The sequence below is a fragment of the Antechinus flavipes genome, chromosome 6 (genome assembly GCF_016432865.1).
Source record: "Antechinus flavipes isolate AdamAnt ecotype Samford, QLD, Australia chromosome 6, AdamAnt_v2, whole genome shotgun sequence".
NCBI classification, from domain to species: Eukaryota; Metazoa; Chordata; class Mammalia; order Dasyuromorphia; family Dasyuridae; genus Antechinus; species Antechinus flavipes.
The window spans coordinates 242,593,831-242,610,127 of NC_067403.1; the positions used below are offsets into that span (position 1 = coordinate 242,593,831).

Below are 16,297 nucleotides of genomic sequence, written 5' to 3' on the forward strand. Positions count from 1 at the left end.
GAGTTGCAGTGATAGGGAAGGAATGGTCAGAAGGGAACATGGCTCTGCTGGTGCCAGAACACACAATTTCCCTTTATCTAGTCACAAAGATGGACAAATGACAAGCTCTGAATCCAGTACTACAGAGAATCTTTGCAGAATCTTTTAGTATTCTTGAGACCACAACTGTCACCAGCAGCAGAGGAGTGACTAGCTGAAGCAGATTAATGAAGAGGATGCACCATTGTCAGTAATAGGTACTTCATATTAATCTCTTAGTTCCCTATCTGTTCTATCTTGAAATGTTTAAGCAGTAGAAATTGCAGGGTTTCTCCCTCCATATCTAAACAAAGAATATGAAATTCTTATTTTCTATTGTTTTAGTGTCGAATTATTGCTAAATGTCTGTCTTTCTTCCTCTGTTATCATTTCCTTGGAATTTCTTCCTCTGTGTCATTTCCTTTGAATTTTTTTAAGTGATGTAGAGACAGCACATGTACTGAAAATCAGGATCTTGGGTTTGGAGTTCTGACTCTATCACACATTAATTATATGACTTGAGGAGAGGAACTAGTGGTGGTATTGTCACTTCATTCTCTGGGACATAGTTTTCTCACCTGTATATTGAATTTAATGAACTCTTAAGCCTCCTGAAGAACTCACATTTTAAGCTTCCAATATCTGGGGTAGATTCTTGAACTTGGATCATGAGACTTTGATAGTTGTGTTCCCTTCAGCAAGTAATTTGACTTTCTGAATCTTACTAGATTAAATAAATGACTTGCTGGAGACATTATAGAAGGAAGAAAGCAAACAAGCATTCATTAAGTGCCTATTAAATGCCAGGCATTATGCTAGATACTCTACAAATATCATTGCATTTGATCTTCACAACAACTTAATTTTAATCAGCATTTTAGAGTGGAAGAAACTGAGACAAGAAGAACTTAAGTGAATCACACAGCTAATTAAGTGTCTGAAACTGAATTTGAATTTAGGTGTTCTTGATTCTAGGCCTACTCACCTGGCTGTACCAAAAAAGGGATTCTTATTTAATTTTAGTTTGGATGAGATTACTACTGAGATCCTGTAAAATTTTGAGATACTCTGGGCAAAAACTATACTATAGATAGTTTGTCAAAGTCCTGCTACTGCTGCCTTTCTAATTCTTGTACATAATTCTGGTGACCACTACCTCCCATCTTTAGTGTCTCCCACTTTAAGCAATTTCTATTCTAGATTAAGCAGCTAATCCTCATATATCTAAATTTTTGAAGACTTTCACCAGTTATTATTATTATTTTTTCTTCCTAATACAAGTTACTGTGAGCGTCAGAGTCTTGAATGAAAAATAAAAAGGCTTTGATTGATTAGGGAATCTTAACATGAAGACCTTGAATGTTTTGTTTACAAGAATATTTTAATAACTGCTTTCCAGTGAATTGGATTTCCTTAGCAATCCCATGTACTTATATTTTCACTTTTTTATTTGTGTGTATATGTATGTGTGTCTTTTCCTCTTCTGTTTTTGCTTTCATAGCATGACTAATGTGGAAATATATTTACATTATTAACATATATATAACCTCTGTCAAATTCCCTGACTTCTTAGGGAGAGAGAAAATAGTTGAAATCCAAAATATTGTGTATATAAAAATGAATTATGAAAAGTACCTTTACATTTAATTAGAAAAATATTATTTACAAAAATAAATGAATAAAACCACAAACAAGACCTGGAAAGAAAGAAAGAAAGAAAGAAAGAAAGAAAGAAAGAAAGAAAGAAAGAAAGAAAGAAAGAAAGAAAGAAAGAAAGAAAGAAAGAAAAAAGAAAAGAAAAGAAAAGAAAGAAAAGAAAGAAAAGAAAGAAGAAAGAAGGAAGGAAGAAGAAAAGAAAGAAGAAAGAAAGAAAGGAAGAAAGAAAGAAAGAAAGAAAGAAAGAAAGAAAGAAAGAAAGAAAGAAAGAAAGAAAGAAAGAAAAGAAAATAGGAAAGAAAATAGGAAAGAAAGTGAAAGGGAGGGATGGAGAAAAAAGGAAGGAAAGAAGAAAAGAAAGAAGGAAGGAGGGAAGGAGGGAAAGAGGGAGGGAAGGAGGGAGGAGGAGAAAGGAATAAAGAAAGGAAAATTAGAGCACTAGAATAATCTGAGGTATTATTTTTGTTATGCCTTCTGTGTATACTGAAGTAAGCCAGTCTCCTTCCACATGTCCTGCTCTCCTCAGCTGATGCAATATTGTGTAGTAGAGTAAGATGAGTAAGAGTAAAGATGGTGCTGATCTTTTCAATCCAAAAAGCATTTATTTGTTGGCTCCCACAGATATGCTACTAAAATGTGAATAAATGAATTAAATTCAGAGGAAAGAGCTTTGATAAAAAGTAAGAGAACTTTATAACTTTTAGTTTGGACTGGGATGGTATCTAGGGCAGTAGGTGCTAAACTGAGGGATTATAGTTGGTGAATTGTGATTGAAAGCAAAGTGAATTTTGAATAGTTGAGGCTTGTAAAGAATTCTAACTTACACGTAGAACAAAAACAAGTTATTTGGTTTTTATGTTTTCTCATTTTATAAAACAGGTACAGTGATGATGATACCTATAGTTTCTGCTTGATCTAATATAGACACTGAGAAATAAAGAAAAGGACCTAATATTTAAAACAGTCCCTACTTTCTTTTAAATATGTTAGAGTTTATATGCTTCAAATCTATGAGACTCAAGTGAGATAATGTATAAAAAGTACTTTGCAAATCTTAAAGCACAGTGCCACTGTAAGCTTTTATTTTGTTCATGCTTCTAGGTTTCATTTATATACAGCTGATAAAAGTGGGTATACCTGCAATAGGATGTGTAAAAAATATTTACAAAAAGGTGTAAAATCCAGGCTAGCTCCCTGGAGGCCTCAGGATCAGCCAGAATAAGAATAAACAAAAGTCCTTGGTCTTCAAGGGGCAAAGTGAAGGAGACAGACAAACTGCCACAAGCTCGCCACCAACCTCCCTTCTCCTGGTCCTGCACAAAGTGAAGTTTTCTGGCCTCTCTCACTCCATCCCCTAATCCTTACTTACAATTCTCTTAACTCCAAACATTCAGCCTGCATTAATGGAGAGAAGAGCAATTCCAAACATATGCTAATAGAGTCATTGTCCAATAGAGGTAATTAGCTTTAAGTGCTAGGTTGTCTGATTCAAGCATACCTTTTAAGAGTTTCAGCCCTTTATAGAAAGGGAAACTGTTCAGAACAAAAAAATAAAGAGCCAAAAAAAAAAAGAGTCAGATATGGTTGTGGTGCTAAAGTGCTGACTACTGAGTCAGAAAATGTAGAATCAACTGTTTTGTGACCTTGGAGACTCACTTAAATATTTCTATACCTATTTCATCTATGAAATGATAATAGATGATTGCACAATTATTTGAACAGATTTTTGAACTTATATAAATACATGTATATGTATATTATATGTGCTATATATTTGTGTGTGTGTGTGTGTGTGTGTGTGTGTGTGTTGCATTTGATTCTTATAATAACTGCCTAAAGTAAGTGAAACTGAGGCTCTGTAAAGTAACATTGAATGATGTTGAACAAGATGATTCCTAAATCTTTACCTCTGTGATATTAAGATTTATTATATTAGAAGGATCAGGAACTCTTTGGATTTGAGGCCTGGGTGCAGATATTACATTAAATTTTCTCCAAGATTGTCACTGATGGATAAAGTATAGAGAGGCAAAAAAATTGTGTGTGTATGTGTGTGTGTGTGTGTGTGTGTGTGTGTGTGTGTGTGTGTGTTAGAAAGAGAAGAGATTGACATAGACAAAGAGACAGAGACAGACAGACAGTGAAAGACATAGAGACAGAAACAGAAAGATAGAAGCAAAAATAGCAATAGACAGACAAAGACACAAAGACAAAAAAAAAACAGAGACAGAATCAGATAAAGACAGAGTGGGGGAGATTTACCAAATTTTCATAGTTTACAATAATATTGCTACCTATTCTCTCTATAAACTTCATGACATCATATTCTGTTTTTTTTTAATTTTATTTTATTTAATAATAACTTTGTATTGACAGAATCCATGCCAGGATAATTTTTATACAACATTATCCCTTGCAATCGCTTATGTTTCGTTTTTTCCCCTCCCTCCCTCCACAGCCCTCCCCCCCCAAGATGGCAAGCAGTCCTATATATGTTAAATATGTTGCAGTATATCCTAGATACAATACATATTTGCAGAACCGAACAGTTCTCCCGCTGCACAGGGAGAATTGGATTCAGAAGGTAAAAATAACTCGGGAAGAAAATCAAAAATGCAAATAGTTCACATTTATTTCCCAGTATTTCTTCTTTGGGTGTAGCTGTTTCTGTCCATCATTTAACCATTGAAACTCAGTTAAGTCTCTTTGTCATAGAAATCCACTTCCATCAGAATACATCCTCATACAATATCGTTGTCGAAGTGTATAATGATCTCCTGGTTCTGCTCATCTCACTTAGCATCAGTCCATGTAGGTCTCTCCAAGCCTCTCTGTATTCATCCTGCTGGTCATTCCTTACAGAGCAATAATATTCCATAACATTCATATGCCACAATTTACCCAGCCATTCTCCAATTGATGGGCATCCATTCATTTTCCAGTTTCTAGCCACTACAAACAGGGCTGCTACAAACATTTTGGCGACATCATATTCTGTTATATATAACAGAATATATATATATACACATATATCATATATATATGTATAAAATGAGACTATAAAAATTTAAGACCCCTTCTAGTCCCAAATCCTTATTAAAATAATATATATTTCTATCCTATTTTGGGGTTTTTATATCTGTGTGTATAAATACATGGATATATATACATATTTACATATATATGTATAATTTCCCATTAAGTATAGATAATAGGATTCTCTATTGCACACAATTCCTCTATTTCATGTTCACTAATACATTTCTTTTATTCTAAAATCATCTCTTTCTTTTGTAATCCTCTCATAGGATGATACATTTACAAGTTGCAGGAACATCAGAGATCATCTAATACAATTTTCCCATTTTTACACGAACAAACTGAGATCCAGAATGAGACATGATTTCCCCAAGCTGGCCTCAATGGTAAGTAGTACGTCCCAGGAATCACCTCTTCCTTACCTTTTGACTCCTTTTGAATCTAGTACAAGTTAACTCCATCCTTCCTCTTCTTGTTTAACAAGGAAAAAAGAATGATGAAAAAATCCATTCTGTTATTGTTTATGAAACTTGGCAAAATCATTTTGGTTCCCAGAGGTTTTGTTCTTTTGTGAAAGAAGTTCAAAATGCCAATTATATCAGTGATTATTTTTTTTTATTTTTATTTTTTGCAGACCATGAGCATCTCTGTGCACTAACTTGTCTTGACATTGAACACAAATATGGAGAATAAGAGGAATGTGACTGAATTTATTCTCTTTGGGCTGACTCAGGACCCCAATTTGGAGAAAATTGTTTTTGTTATGTTTTTCATCATCTACATTATAACCCTAGTGGGTAATATGCTTATTGTGATCACCGTTATTTCCAGCCAAACTCTGAGCTCCCCTATGTATTTTTTCCTTGCCTTCTTATCCTTCATAGATGCCTGTTATTCCTCTGTTACAGCCCCCAAAATAATCATCAATTCAGTGTCTGCAAGCAAGACTATCTCATATGAAGGCTGCATGACTCAGCTCTTTTCAGAACACTTGTTTGGGGGTTCAGAAATCATTCTGCTAACAGTCATGGCCTATGACCGTTATGTAGCCATCTGCAAGCCTCTGCACTACATGACCATTATGAGCCGACGTTTGTGTATCCTCCTTGTCTTGGTGTCTTGGGCAGGAGGCTTTCTTCATGCTCTGATCCAGCTCCTTTTCACCTTCCAGTTGCCCTTCTGTGGTCCCAATCTTGTTGATCATTTCATGTGTGACCTATATCCATTGCTTAAACTGGCCTGCACAGATACTCATGTCTTGGCTCTGCTGGTGGCAGCCAACAGTGGGTTCATCTGCATGCTAAATTTTTTAATGTTGCTTGTTTCCTATGTAGTCATTCTGTTGTCTCTAAAGTCCCATAGCACTGAAGGGCGACGTAAAGCTCTGTCTACCTGTGTCTCTCACATCACCGTGGTTGTTCTATTTTTCATTCCCTGTATTTTCATGTACATGCGCCCTTTGACTTTCTTCCCCATTGACAAAACTGTAGCCGTGTTTTATACACTTATTACCCCCATGCTAAACCCTTTAATCTATACTCTGAGAAACAAGGAGGTCAAAAATGCCATGAGGAAACTCTGGAATACAAAGGTGAAATGTGGCGATCAATAATTGCTCTGCAGTGAAATAAATTGTGGGTATGAATTGAATAAGATCAAAAGGAAAGATTTTATTGATAGTCTGTGGAGAAGTGTTCAAGTGGTTTTTTTTTTAATGCTTAATCTGTGTTCAGATAAAATCAGCTCTTTCTCTGGGTATGAATAGGATTTTTCATCAAGAATCCATTAGAGTATTCTTGTATCATCGTATTGCTGAGAACAGCTGATCAACGCAGAACAATGCTATGATTTTGTACACAATACATTTCACTTTGCTTGAGTTCCTGGAGGAATTTCCATGTTTTTCTAAGAGCATCCTGATTGTAATTTCTCATAAAACAATAATATTCCATCATAATAACATACCATAATTTATCTAGCCATTCCCCAATTGATGGGCTTTCCCTCAATTCCTTTTTTTTTTTTTTTTGCCTTGAAAATAGAGCTGCTTCTATCCTTATATCTTTGTACATATATATGTGTTCTTTTCCTTTAAAAAAAATCTTTTTTGGTATTCATGCCTAGTAGTAGTGGTACTGTTAAGTCAAAGGATATATATATATATGAATTTATAGCCCTTCTTATTTATTTCTTCATAAATTTGACTCAGTTCTCTGTATGTTTGAGAAATGAGGCATTATGAGAGAAATTTGCTTCAAAATTCTTTTTACAATTACTGTTGCTTATTGCATTTTCCACATTTATTCATTCTATCTCTCCTTTCACCATGTTCTTTCTCATAAGTTTTGTCACTGAATACTCTCTACCCCAATATAGCCTCTCTTTTACCATCCTCCCCTCTTTCTGCATCCCATTCCCCTCCCACTTTCCTGTAGGATAAGATAAATTTCTATATAGAGAGACTGTTTAGAATATTTCCTCTTTGACCTAGTTCTGATGAGACTAAAATTTATTTGTTCCCCCTCTCCTTCTGCTCTTCTCGATTATAAAAGCTTTTTTTTTTTTTGCTTCTTTTTATGGCAGGTAATTATACCATTCCACTTCTCCCTTTCCCATTCTCCCAGTACATTCTTTTCTTACCCATTAATTTTAATTCTTTTGAAAAGATAGCTCTTCATATTCACCTCACACCTGTGCCCTCTGTCTGTATATATTCCTTCACACAGCCATAATAATGAGAACATTCTAATCAGGTACAAGTATCATTCTCCCATACAGGAATGTACACAGATAAACCTTATTAAGTGCCTTATGCTTCTCTTATGTTTGATATTTGAAATTGGTAAAATGAAATCAGAATTTGGAATTTGAAATTTTATTTAGTTCTGTTTTTTTCATCACAAATACTTGAAAATTCTCTATTTGATAACACTTAGTTTTGCTAGATAGGTGATTATTGGTTGTAACCTTAGCTTCATTGCTCTTCAAAATATCATGTTCCAAACCCTCTCGTCCTTCAATGTAGAAACTGCCAAATGTTGTGTTATCCTGATTGTAGCTTCACTATATTGATTTGTTTCTTTCTGGATGTGTGCAATATTTTCTCATTGACATGGGAGTTTTAGAATTTAGTTAAAATATTCCTGGGAGTTTTCATTTTGGGATCTCTTTCAGGAGGTGATAAGTGGATTCATTCCTTTTTTTATTTTATCCTCTGGTTCTATAATATCAGGACATTTTTTCTTGACAATTTCTTATAAGCTGATATCCTGGCTTTCTCTCTCTCTCTCTCTCTCTCTCTCTCTCTCTCTCTCTCTCTCTCTCTCTTTCTCTTTGATCATGACTCGTATCAACCAGTAATTTTAAAATCATTTCTCCTTGAGCTATTTTCCAGAGTAGTTGTTTTTCCAATGAGATATTTCACTTTTCCCCCTATTGTTTTATTCTTTTTCAGTTTTGCTTTATTTCATCTTGATTTCTCATATATTCATTGGCTTCCATTTGCTCAATTCTAATTTTTAAGGAATTATTTTCCTCAGTGAGCTTTTGTGCCTCCTTTCCCATTGGATCAATTTTGCTTTCTAAGGTACTCTTCTCCTCATTAGCCTTTTCTATTTCCCTTTGCACTGCTCTCAATTCTCTTCCTAGTTTTTTCTGCTATTTCTTATTGATTTTTAAAATAGTCTAGGGACCTGATCACAAGCACTCCTTTCTGTCCTAGAACTATTAGTCATGTCCCTGTCCCACTGTAGTTGTAGTATCTAGTGGGCTAAAATAACAGAAACTTACCTCAATACCACCACTACTGTCCATGCTTCTTATGGTTTGCTGATTTCCCAAGGCCCTCTCACCCTACTGACAAATCTTATTTATCCACCTTCCAAGTTGTCTTTGGTAAATCTGGGCTGAGAGGTCTGGAAGCCACTAGTACTAGGGCTGATTCAGAAGTCTGTAGATCTGCTCTGCTGTTGTGATATTGGGACTGGACCTCAGACTATACTGCTGTGGCCTGCACACTGGACTCTCACTCTGGTGCCACAGACATGGCACATTTAAGTTGCCTTGACTTAAGGCTGGACTTAAGATATCTTAATATATATCTAATAGGGGAAACTACATGTAAAAATTTATGTACACAAACAATATATATACAGAGCAGATGGAGTTAATCTGAAAAGGATGTAATTGATCACCTGAAGAAGGTGATTTTTTGAGTGAGTGGTGAAAGAAGTAAGGGAAATTAAGAGGCAGAGGTGAAGAGGCAATGGATTTCTGTCTCAGGGAGATGGGAAGGTCATATTTAAGGAATGACAAAGCGGTCAGTATAGCTAGATTACACAGTTCATAAAGTAGAGTAAGATATGACAATGTTGAAACATTAGCAACATACCACATTATAAGATCTATTCGGTTCTAAAGACAATTTAATTCTAGATATAAGGAGAAACTTTTTGAGGAGATAATAAAATGATCACAATTATACTTCTGAAACATCTTCTTTGTTAGGGAGACAAATGGAATGGCATTGTTATTCTATAATACTAAAAAAAACCTATATGTGAAAAATATTTATAATATCTTTTGTTGAAGTAGCAAAGAACTAAAAACTAAGTAAGACTTCTACAGAAGATGTTTACACTATGAATTTATAAGTATGAGAGAGAAACCTTGCTTTCAGGGCAGAAACCCGATGGTTTCTCTCAATGCCTGAGTCTGAGATCTATATCTCTATTTGATGATACCTGATCTCACATCCATGTCATCTCTGTAGTTTTTATATGTAATTAAAATATACCAAATTTTAATCCATAATAGAAACATAGTTTTAAGAATAAATTTCTATTAAACAAAAAAAAATGGGCATTAGATATACAAATAGCATGAAATACAATGGAATACATAGAAATAACACAAGAGTAGGTTTCACAGAAACATGGAAAAATCCAATAAGATGAGGGTTGAAAGAAGGTTGCCAAGTATCACCATTAGTATTCAATATTGTATTACAAATGCTAGCTTTGACAATAAGAGAAGAACTTATTATGAGAAGATCATTATTGATTACAAAATTGATAATTTTGATTATATAAAGTTAATTTTTTTGTGCAAACAAAACGGATGCAGACAAGATTAGAAGAAAAGCAATAAACTGAGAAAACATTTTATATTGATAGATTCTCATAAAGGCTTAATTTCCAAAATACAGAGAGAATTGACCAAATTTATAAGAATTCAAGCCATTCTCCAAGTAATAAATGGTCAAAGCATATGTTCAGACAATTTTCAGATGAAGAAATTGAAACCATCTTTAGTCATATGAAAAGATGCTTTAAATCACTATTGATCAGAGAAATGCAAATTAAGACAACTCTGAGATATCACTACACACTTGTCAGATTGGCTAAGATGACAGGTGTTATGAGTTCAAATGTTGGAGTTCTTGTTCTTCTCAAAACACAGCCAGTTTAGCTTAGGGCCCTCCGAATATCTTCAAATCCAAAGGTTCTGTCCTTCAGCCTCTGCCTCTGCTTTCTTCAGCCTCCAACCAACACAGAGATGGAATGAATCTCTTGTTTTCTTCTCTTGGGGCGTGGCTAGCTTTCTGGCGAGTCTTTCAGACCAGTTTGGTCTCAGTGAGGGGCGTGAGGGTTAATGCTGAAAATTTTTCCAGGCTTCTCATTGTGGTGACCATCACTAGCAGCAAGTCTTTAAACACCCCCATGTATTTCTTTCTGGCACATTTGTCTTTCGTAGATACAATCTATTCATCTTCTACAGCACCTAAGCTTATTGTGGATTCATTAAAGCAGAAGAAAGTAATTTCCTTCAATTGGTGCATGACCCAGGTCTATTTAGAACATATTTTTGGGGCTACTGAGATCATCTTGCTTACAGTGATGGCCTTTGATTGGTATGTTGCCATCTGTAAACCACTCCACTATACTACAATCGTGAGCAGGAAGGTGTGTGGTCTTCTTGTGGGGGTAGCTTGTTCAGGGGGCTTTCTCCATGCAATGCTCCAGATTCTTTTCACAATCTGGTTACCTTTCTGTGGACCCAACATCATAGATCACTTCATGTGTGACTTGTACCCTTTGCTCAAACTTGTCTGCATGGACACCCATACCTTTGGTCTATTTGTGGCAGCTAATAGTGGCTTCATCTGTCTGTTAAGCTTCCTCTTGTTGATGCTTTCCTATGTTGTAATTCTACGTTCCTTGAAGAATCACAGTTTGGAGGGCAGACGCAAAGCCCTCTCCACCTGTGTCTCCCATATCACTGTGGTTGCCTTATTTTTTTTTTTTGCCTTGCATATTTGTGTACCTGAGACCAGTGATGACCCTTCCCATAGATAAATTTGCAGCTCTCTTTGATAGTATGGTGGCTCCCTGTTAAATCCTTTAATCTACACACTAAGAAACACAGAGGTGAAAAATGCTATGAGGAAGCTCTGGACTCAGAAATTTAGGTAATAAGTAAATAGATCTGTAAGATAACATCCCTATTAGTAATTATATATGAGAACCAAGAGCCAAAGTATTAAATAGGACTGGCCCAATAGCCATTGGGCCAGGAATTGAAAAGAACATCGACTGTACTTAATATTATAGCAAGACATAGATTGATGAGATCATCCACTAATTATCCAGAAAAAGTAGATTTTAATATGAAATAACTTTTTTCTTCTCCTCTCTCAAATCTCTAGACTGATCATTTCCACAGTCAATTCAAGATTTCTTTTTTCCCCTGCTCCCTTATGCAGCAGACTCCCTTTCAGAATCCTTAAGATGCCCCAAAGTCCCTTCTGATCAAAGCAAATATTCCTTGATCTCCCCTATGCATGATCAAATTTTTAAAAGACTCATTGTATTTTAACAAGCTGATCTGGAGGCATTTGCTATATATTATCTTAGAAGTTTTGGAAGATTGGTACTATAATTGATGAAAAAGAGATTGAAGGAATTAAAGTAAGTGATGAGGAAACCAAATTCTTATTCTTTGAAGATATGATAGTATACATAGAGAACTCTAAAAAAACTATTAGAAACACTCCACAACTTTAGCAAAGTTGCAGATTATAAAATAAATCCACATAAATAATCAGTATTTTTATACATCAACAACAAAGTCCAACAGCAAGAGATACAAAGAGAAATTCTATTTAAAATAATTGTTGATATTTAAAAATATTTGGGAATCTATCTGCCAAACGAAAGTCAGGAAGTACATGAGTAAAACTACAAAACATGAACTGATTGTAAGTGAAATGAGCAGAATCAGGAATTCCTTGTACAAGGCAACAGCAATATTATATGATGATAAATTCTGATGTACATGGCTCTCTTTGAGATGATTCAGATGAGGCCACATGAGCATCATAGGATCATTGGGATTGTGCAGAAGTAGGGATGAAGGATGGAGAGGCTGTCTGAAAGCAGAGAAAAAATGCTGAAAATGAATTTGAAGCTTTCTTCACCGTTTTACTGAGGGTTGGTTTTCACTCTACTCCTCCTTTGGAACTCTGCCACTAAAGTATGAGAAAATAATTTCCTGGAAAAAATTTGAAGATTATACTTATATCTATCTATTTTTATACCTATATTTTTATCTCTATCTCTATATATCTACATACCTAATGACCTATATATATTCATATTATGTCATATTCATCATAATGGATTGGAATTTTAAAGTAGGAAATCAAGAGATCATTGAAATAATGAATAAATTTGTCTTTGAAATACAAAATGAAGCAAGGAAAAATCTAGTCGAATTATGCCAAAAACAGCTCACTGGTGAGAGTAAACATTTTTTTTCTTTTTTGAGGAACCCCAAAAGTGACTCTAAATATGGACATTATCATATGGTCAATAATGAAATCAGATTGACTATAATTTGCAGCCAAAGATGAAAAAGGTCTATATAGTCAGCTAAAACCAGATATTGTGCTGACTATGGCTCAGATCATGAGCTTCTCATTAAGCTTAAATTTAAGAAAAGACAGAAAACCACCAGACTGAATGGATATGACCTATATAACACCTTTTGTAGATATGAAGAGGGGATAATGTTAAAGGTCTTCATAAAGTTGAGCAGCTTTGGCTCCTTTGACATTAGTGATTGGAATATAGTCATAATATTGTGCTATTGAATGTTTTGTCTTGAATTTAAACAGATATCATTCTATTTTGAGATTGTGACCTAATAATTGTTCTTCTCATTCTTTTATTTATCATGAAGTCTAGTAAATTTCTTTCAAGGAATCCTTGCCCATATGTAAAGATCTTCTGAATTACCTTCACCCCTTTTATTGATTTAAGTTCACTGACATCGAAGATGCTAATGTTCAATTTTTCCATCTCCTGTTTGACTCTTTTTAAAAAATTCTGACTGATTTTTAAAGTGTTTTTGAACTAGTTATTTGCAAGCAAATAAAAATTTTAAAAATCCATACCTCTTCTCTGTGTGTATTAAAATATCATATTTCTTTATGTGTGTATATGTTTACATAGGCTTAAAATCCTGAAATTATGGTCTATTACCTTGGAATGGGTAACCATTACAAATAGAAAATAAGGGCTCAAACTTCAGTATTGGGAGTAGATTGTATTATATTTGGGAAAATATGTATATTTTCTATTCTCATTCTATTAAAAGACCATTATTTTAATAAAGCCCAGGTAATATCAGAGGATAAGATTCATAAGAAATCATTAATTTGGTAAAATCATTATTGGAGGCAAACTGAATGGCAAAGGGAATTGTGAATATACTATCAATTATTAGAATTTGTGTCTTACATATGACAAATGCAGTGAAAGATATTAATTAGAACCTGGATGATTAGAAAAGTGGTGGACAGTAGTAGATAAGAACTACAGTGGCATTCTTTCATGTGTAGTGAGGGTGAATGAGACAACATACCAAAATTTATGGGATGCAGCCAAAGTAGTAATAAGGGAAAATTTATATCTCTAGATGGTTACTTGTATAAAATAGAGAAAAAGAAGATCAATGAATTGGGTTTGCAACTATAAAATCTACCAAAAAAAAAAAAGAATTTTAAAACCCTCAATTTACAAATTTGAAATTCTGTAGTAAAAAAGGAAGGTTAATAATAATATCTAAAGTAAGGAAAGGATTGAATAAATAAATAAAACTAAGAGTTGATTTTATGAAAAACAACAACAACAACAAAATAAATAAACCTTCACTTATTTTGATTAGTAAAGAGAAAGAGGAAAATCAACTTGTTAGTCTCAAAATGAAAAGGGAGAACTTTCCACCAGATGAAGTGGAAATTAGAGCAATAATTAGGAGTTACTTTGCCCAACTTTATGTCAATAAATTTGACAACCTCAATGAAATGCAGGAATACCTAGAAAAATATAATTATCCAGATTAATAGAAGAAGAAATAAATAACTTAAATAGTTCAATTTTAGAAAAAGAAATAGAACACACTATTAATCAACTCCCTAAGAAAAAATTCCCAGGACCAGATGGATTTACATGTGAATTCTACCAAGCATTTAAAGCAACAATTAACTCCAATACTATATAAACTATTTGAAAAAAATAGGGAAAGAAGGAGTCCTACCAATTTCCTTTTATGACACAGACATGGTACTACTACCTAAACCAGATAGGACAAAAACAGAGAAAGAAAATTATATAGCAATCTCCATAATGAATATTGATGCAAAATTCTTAAATAAAATAATAGCAGAGATATTACAGAAAATCATCCCCAAGATAATACACCACAGCCAAGTAGGATTTATACTAGGAATGCAGGGCTGGTTCAATATTAGGAAAACTATTGGCATAATTGACTATATCAATAACCAAACTAACAAAAATCATATGATTATCTCAATAGATGCAGAAAAAGCATTTGATAGAATCCAACATCCATTTCTATTAAAAACACTAGAGAGTACTGGGACACATGGACTTTTCCTTAAAATAGTCAGTAGTATCTATTAAAAACCATCAGCAAGTATCATAAGTAATGAGGATAAATTGGAACCATTTCCAATAAGATCAGGGGTGAAACAAGGTTGTACACTCTCACCATTACTATTCAATATTGTATTAGAACTGCTAGCTTTGGCAAGAAGAGAAGAAAAAGAGATTAAAAGAATTAGAGTAGGTAATGAGGAAATCAAATTATCATTGTTTGAAGATGATATGATGGTATACTTAGAAAACCCTGGAGAATCAACTAAAAAATCATTAGAAAAAATCTACAACTTTACCAAAGTTTCAGGATACAAAATAAATCTACATAAATTATCAGCATTTTTATACATCACCAACAAAATCCAACAGCAAGAGATACAAAGAGAAATTCCATTTAAAGTAACTGTGGATAATATAAAATATTTGGGAATCTATCTGCCAAGGGAAAGTCAGGAAATATATGAGCAAAATTACAAAATACTTTCCACACGAATAAAGTCAGATCTAAACAATTGGAAAAATAGCAAGTGCTCTTGGATAGGCTGAGAGACTATAATAAAGATGACAATACTAACTAAACTAATCTATTTATTTAGTGCTATACAAGAATTTCAAGGGAATTAATGTAAAAAAAAAAAAAGCAAATGGAGGTGGCTTAGCTGTACCAGATATAAAATTATATTATAAAGCAACAGTCATCAAAACCATTTGGTACTAGCTAAGAAATAGAGTAGCCAATCACTGGAATAGATTAGGTCAACAGGACAAAATAGTCAATGACTATAGTAATCTAATATTTGACAAACCCAAAGATCCCAGCTTTTGGGATAAGAATTCATTACTTGACAAACACTGCTGGGAAAATTGGACACCAGTATGGCAGAAACTAGGTATTGACTCACACATAACATTGTATTCCAAGATAAGGTTAAATGGGTTCATGATCTAGACATAAAGAATAATATTATAAACAAATTAGGAGAACATAGGATAGTTTACCTGTTAGATCTGTGAGGAGGAAGGAATTTGTGATTAAAGGAGAACTAGAAATCACAATTGATCATAAAATAGGTAACTTTGATAGTAGGAAGTTAAAAAGTTTTTTGTACAAACAAAACTAATGCAGACCAGATTAGAAGGGGAGCAATAAACTTGGAAAACATTTTTATATTCAAGGGTTCCATTAAAGACCTCATTTCTAAAATATATAGAGAATTGACTCAAATTTATAAGAATTCAAGCCATTTTCCAATTGATAAATGGTCAAAGGTTTTGAACAGGCAATTTTCAGATAAAGAAATTGAAACCATTTCTAGTCACATGAAAAGGTGCTCTATATCATTATTAATCAGAGAAATACAAATTAAGACAACTCTGAGATACCATTACACACCTCTCAGATCAGCTAAGATGACAGGAAAAGATAATGATGAATGTTGGAGGGGATGTGGGAAAATGAGGATACTAATACATTGTTGGTGAAATTGTGAATGAATCCAAACATTCTGGAGAGCAATTTGGAACTGTGCCCAGAAGGCTATCAAACTGTGCATATCCCTTTGATCTAACAGTGTTTCGACTGGGCTTATATCCCAAAGAGATCTTAAAGGATGCAAAGG

General features: G+C 33.9%; 1 protein-coding gene and 1 pseudogene across 1 annotated transcript; both read left to right on the forward strand.

Annotated features, from left to right (window-relative positions):
• The first annotated feature begins 5,395 nt into the window (after nt 1–5,395).
• On the forward strand, nt 5,396–6,325 carry LOC127541311 (olfactory receptor 4C46-like). Its single transcript, XM_051966595.1, has one exon. It carries the CDS (start codon nt 5,396–5,398, stop codon nt 6,323–6,325), a length of 930 nt encoding a protein of 309 aa, XP_051822555.1.
• Nucleotides 6,326–8,052: 1,727 nt separating this feature from the next.
• On the forward strand, nt 8,053–11,186 carry LOC127541552 (olfactory receptor 4C12-like; annotated as a pseudogene).
• The last annotated feature ends 5,111 nt before the right edge of the window (nt 11,187–16,297 follow it).